Below are 5,156 nucleotides of genomic sequence, written 5' to 3'. Positions count from 1 at the left end.
CCTTAACCTCTGAAAGTACACTGTGTTCATGAGTTGCTTACCACCTCTGCTACATCACAAGCTAATCAGTACTTCTCCAATTTACATGTTCCTCACAGCTGCTGTGGGAAAATTCTGCTTTTGGTGACAACTTTAGAATTAAATAGAATTTGGGTGTGATAACCCAAGCTATGGGAACACTGCTGCAGGAGGGGAGACTAGATGCAGTGTAGGAGTACAAATTGAAAGAACAGCTTTAGCAAAGTAGCTGTGACAGTGTTAAGGGAATCTTGCTATACTGTTAAATATTTGTGTATTTTACATTTTTCTAAGCTTACACCTTTTCAGTACTTTCAGATCCTTAATTGCTTTTGGGTATTCTTAACCTTTAAGCTAAAATACTATTTGGTATTAAATATAAAGAACACTATATTACAGTCCAAGTCCCCAAGCTGGCATTAACTTCTAAAAAGAAGGTGAATTACAGCACTGTAAGAGGTTTCTTAACCTCCAAACCCTAAAGTTACTTCATTAACAGTGTAAAGCCATAATGATATATCCCAGTGCTGTGGATAGCAATATGCTACCTTTTGAATTATCTGATTCACTCTGTTCTTTAAAACAGTTTCATAATTCTAATTTTCAAGGAAGTGTGTGAACATTTGGGGAAAGCACAAGATTAGGGGAAATCTCATGTGGATGACTTCTTAAAAGAGGGACCACTGCCCCACACCCCTCATAGTGACAAAGTGCTCATGTCCTTCTGACGTATCTGTCATTTCTGCACTGTTTGATTTTCTTCACTGACATTCATGTGATTTGGTTGTGTAAGACAGCAGCTTCTTGCCTACAGCCTTGGAATTGTGTATGCAGCTTTTAAAAGAAATTAGACAAGCCCAGGTCTGATGATTACCCCAGACAAGGGGATGTCATAGAATCACTCCTTCACAAAACATGCACAAAAATAGTACAGAGGCAGTTTCAACAAGGTTTTGGTTTTGGGGGTGGGGTTTGCAAAAAGTGTATATTTATTCAGCTCCCTTGCACTTTCCTTCTCAATATTAAATTTTCCCCTGGAAAACACCTAAACTTTGAACATAGAGGACTAGAAATGATTGGTCCTTTAACTACTACATGGGGAAGGGTGACTACAGATATTCAAATCCTTCCATAAACCTCACTTTTTATGAAATAAGGCATCTCAGCACATACACTCCAGTACCCTGCTCCTATTGATTTATAGGGGAGCTGTAGAAGGATCCAACACAGACCCATCCTTAGTGTATTCAGTCTCATTTCTGTTTCTTTATATAGTACCTGGGACAGAGAGCATGTCTGTCTTTGTCTGCTGGCAGCACCAATGTTACTGGACCAGCTCCTCCGTTGAGGTAAAATCAGTGAAACTTCAACTTCAGTGGATTACTATGATTTACCCTAGCTAAGGACCTGGCCCATTGTCACTCCTAACTGATAAACACAGCAATCAGAAAGTAGAACCCAGAAATCTAAAGACACCAGAGATGCTATTTTTTAAAAACTTTCACAATAAAGTTTATTACATTATTTTCATTAGAAATATTATAAAATAGAATATTCTGCCCAGCAGAAAAATAATGCCAGGGTTTAAAAACCCTGGGTTTGTGCAAACAGTTTGTGTAAACATAAGAAGTCAAGTGTTCAGGTTCCATCACAAAATACAGTAAATTGCTACAAAAATAAATTTGGTCACTCCCAAATAGATTAAAAAACCCAGATGTCTTCACACATCTCTCTCTCTCTCACACACACATGCACACAGTTAATGCTGCATTTATATCTGAAATGGGAAGGATTTCAGGTAGTCCTTTAAAACTGGATTGAGAGGGATGTGGTTTAAATTCTCTCTCCCGAATGTTGCCACAATGCTTTTCCGGCAGAGCTCCTGCAATGGCCGTAAACGGACTTTGCGTAGTGGGGTGACCAGCACCTTCCTTGGGGAGCTTATATAATGTTCCAGTAGCTTAAAGAGACAGTCGAAACTCTCCTTGCTGCCATCCAGGCTGAAACGCCCAGCCTGGAAGTTTATTCGGATGCTGGTGGGCCCAGTAACAGTCTTAACACTGATGGCAAAGAAGCAATTTTTTTGTCTGCTGTCCCTGATGAGGAAAGTGCCCTCAGGCTCAGATTTCAGCTTCTCGTGGGCCGCGCTGACAGTCAGTGGGCCCCAGTAGAAGCCACATGCATCCAGCAGGGCGCTCGCTCGGGTGATGCTACTGAAATCTGCCTGCGAGCGGAAAGTTCGGAAGTGTGTGTCGCTCTGCGCCTGCCCATTGTTGGACCGAGCCGGGCCATGGTAACCTCTAGGCCGAGAATGATCCCTTGCTGGAGGCTCAAGTCGACATCTCGGGTCTGCTGCAACTGCATTATCTGCTGCCACCTTACTGTGCGCTACCATCCTATAGACTAGACCAGCGGATGCGGTCTTCCATAGCGTCAGTGGCCAGGGCAGTGCAGCTCTCCAGCAGCTATTCTGAAATTCAAAAAAAAAAAAAAAAAAATTAGATCCGCAGGGAAGGAAGAGGGAGAGAGGGGCCCTCAATCTGTGTAAATTAATGACAATCTTCCATTCACACCTCTCTGCTCCCTTATAAAATAAAGCCTTTACTCTGCAAATTTACACCCAGCAACAACTGATTAACAGCATCACTTTCTGGCTAGGTTAGCAATCCATTGCTCTTGAAACATCTGAAGGTCAGAAGTATTCAGCCAGGGAAACAGTTACAAATGATGTGGTTTTCCTACTATTAGTCATAGAAATGCATCAGATTCTGGATAGAGTTGACTGATGGGAATCTCTTTTTTCAAACGTTACTTTCTGTGTATCCTTCTCCATCAATTCCTTAATCTTGCATAAAACCACTTAGAATAAAACTACTGATTTGCTCACTTCCCTCTCCCATTTCCCAGATGTAGATGTCTGGGCTCAGACTGTATTGTTCGTTGCATTATGTGGAAAAAAAAAAAAAAAGTGGCTAAAGGAAAGGTAAACTCTGCAGCTGGGTACAAATCCCCAGAAACTGGATGGAACTGGCTGAAATGAATAGGTGGCATTGTGATATTCAAACATGATTGGCAGTGCAGTTTATAACACTGCCAATTTACTCATAATTCTAAATCTACTCTCCATTCTTCAATAAACTGGAGAAGCAGCCATAGAAGTCCATTTCCCACCCCTTGCTCCCTCCCGGGGGATAGCAATGTTACCACCTCACTATGCCTACACAAAGCAACCTCTATGAACCCTTAAAGCATTATTCCTCTCTCTCTTTTTTGTATTGCATGCACTTTAAGTGGCCCTATCTAAATTGCTTCCTATTGATATATCTTTCAGCACCAAGGGCCAAATTCATCCCTCAAGTAAGTCTTTAGAAATAAGCATTGTTGTACCAGCAATTTGTGTGGCCTCAAATGTCTAACCCGACAGCATGGTTCAATACATCTCTGCTGGCTGCCTTGACCTTACTGGAAAGCATAGATTTTAGAATTTATCCCTACAGTCAGTTATAGATCAGCACTGGCAGATTGCCTCAAGCTCTCTCAACATTCTCAGAAATGAATCCCCCCAGCTGTCTCACAAGTACACAGCAACATGCCAACGTAGATGAAGAGACAGCACTTAGCTGGATTCCTGTCTCTGTGAATGCAACAGTTGGACATTTTAGTTTAGTTTAGATCATTTTACTGGCTGAAATAGCAATAATAAATTCCTGACATTAGCAGATCACTTAAAACAAGCGAAGTATGGGCAGGTGTTCCTTGTATGGCACATGAAAGAAACTGATGTCAACTTTTCTAATCATTGGGTGAGGATCGCTATTCAGTATTCAAAGTTTAAAAAAAAAAAATCAAGGCACTCTGAAGCTTTTCGTTTAAAACAATAAGGTTCTCTAGAGTAAACCATTCACCTCCAGGAGAAAGAAAACATTTTCTCTTTTTGGGGGGAAGGGGGATGTACATAAAGAGTTCTATGCACTTCACTGCCAGTAAGCTTGAAAACACAGCGGCTTTCCTGTGCTTCACTGCAAGGTCCCAAGGCAGTTTTTCCTACGAGCAGAAGTTTCGCCCTTGTCTCCTTGGCCAAAGTTTTCCCCATCCCGGCCCAGCTAATGCTGGTCTGTCAGTTCGCCGCTGCGCTCCACCCCAGAGGTAACTACTTTTCAAGGATGCCGCAGGATAGACACTTCGCAAACGGCTCGGGAGTCCTTTTGGCAAGCAAGGCGTTAGCTAGAGACTCAACGATGGGCAGTATTATTATGATTCTGCTACCTTATATTCCACCGATCTTTAGCTCTTTAAAAACCCCAGCGTTGTGCAGGCTCGTGAGTTCTTGCGTAAGGACCAAAGATCATTCGCCGCGCTTGGAAACTCCTTGAACGCTTCTGGCTGGAAGCGGACTAGGGCTCGCTGCGCTCCAGGCTAAGGGACACCAAAGGCTGCGCGTGGAAGCCCGCTCGGGACGGCCCTGGTAATGGCTTACAAAGACAGCGCCCCTTACCTTCTCTGCCCTGAGCCGCGGGGATCAGCTCTGCTCCTTGCACGGGCTTAGGGCACCATAAACCCGAGCTGCGAGCACGGCCGCCTTGCAAGCCCGTAGCCCCCGCGCGGCAGTGGTGCACTCGTAGGCCTGGCCCTAGGAATAGCACAACCATAATCTGCCCGCGAGTCCTGCCTAGCGCCTGTAGCAATCCCAGCCTGCCAGAGGCTGCGCGGCGCGCTGGAGCCGGACTGCTCTGCCTGCGCTCATCGCCCCGCAGTTTTATGGCTCGGGCTCCGCTCCCCGGCCCTGGCGGCTCCACCCTCTCCGGCTAGATTCGCAGAAAACACGTGGCCTGGCCACGAGCCGCTCACTTTCACTTTCCATCTGCGTCAGGCGGCTGCGGCGCAGGAGCGCCGAGGCTCCGGCTGGCGGTCGGGCGCGGGAGGCCGGCCGGCAGGCAGGCAGGGAGGGGCGGCCGGCAGGCAGGCAGGGAGGGGCGGCCGGCCAGCTGGCCGGCCCCCATTGGTTTCGCTTCCCGGGCGCCGCGAGGGCCAGTTCCAAGGAATCCTGGCTGGCGCGAGCTCAAAGCGGGCCCCGAGCAGCCCGCCCCCCCACCTCCCTTCCCCGGAACAGCAGCGCCAGGCCGCCTGCGGGGCTGCGC

General features: G+C 46.3%; 1 protein-coding gene across 1 annotated transcript; it reads right to left on the bottom strand.

Annotated features, from left to right (window-relative positions):
• Positions 1-1,548: 1,548 nt before the first annotated feature.
• Positions 1,549-4,855, bottom strand: SOCS1 (suppressor of cytokine signaling 1). The gene is made up of 2 exons (XM_077828112.1): positions 4,514-4,855; positions 1,549-2,488 (listed from the first exon to the last, which is right to left on the bottom strand). The coding sequence occupies exon 2, from the start codon at positions 2,411-2,413 to the stop codon at positions 1,790-1,792; it is 624 nt and encodes a 207-aa protein (XP_077684238.1). The 5' UTR covers positions 2,414-2,488; positions 4,514-4,855; the 3' UTR covers positions 1,549-1,789.
• Between the last annotated feature and the right edge of the window lie 301 nt (positions 4,856-5,156).

The sequence above is a fragment of the Eretmochelys imbricata genome, chromosome 10, assembly GCF_965152235.1.
Source record: "Eretmochelys imbricata isolate rEreImb1 chromosome 10, rEreImb1.hap1, whole genome shotgun sequence".
Classification (NCBI taxonomy): domain Eukaryota; kingdom Metazoa; phylum Chordata; order Testudines; family Cheloniidae; genus Eretmochelys; species Eretmochelys imbricata.
The sequence above is the reverse complement of the archived record's forward strand: the minus strand, read 5'-3'. Positions and strand labels throughout refer to the sequence as shown.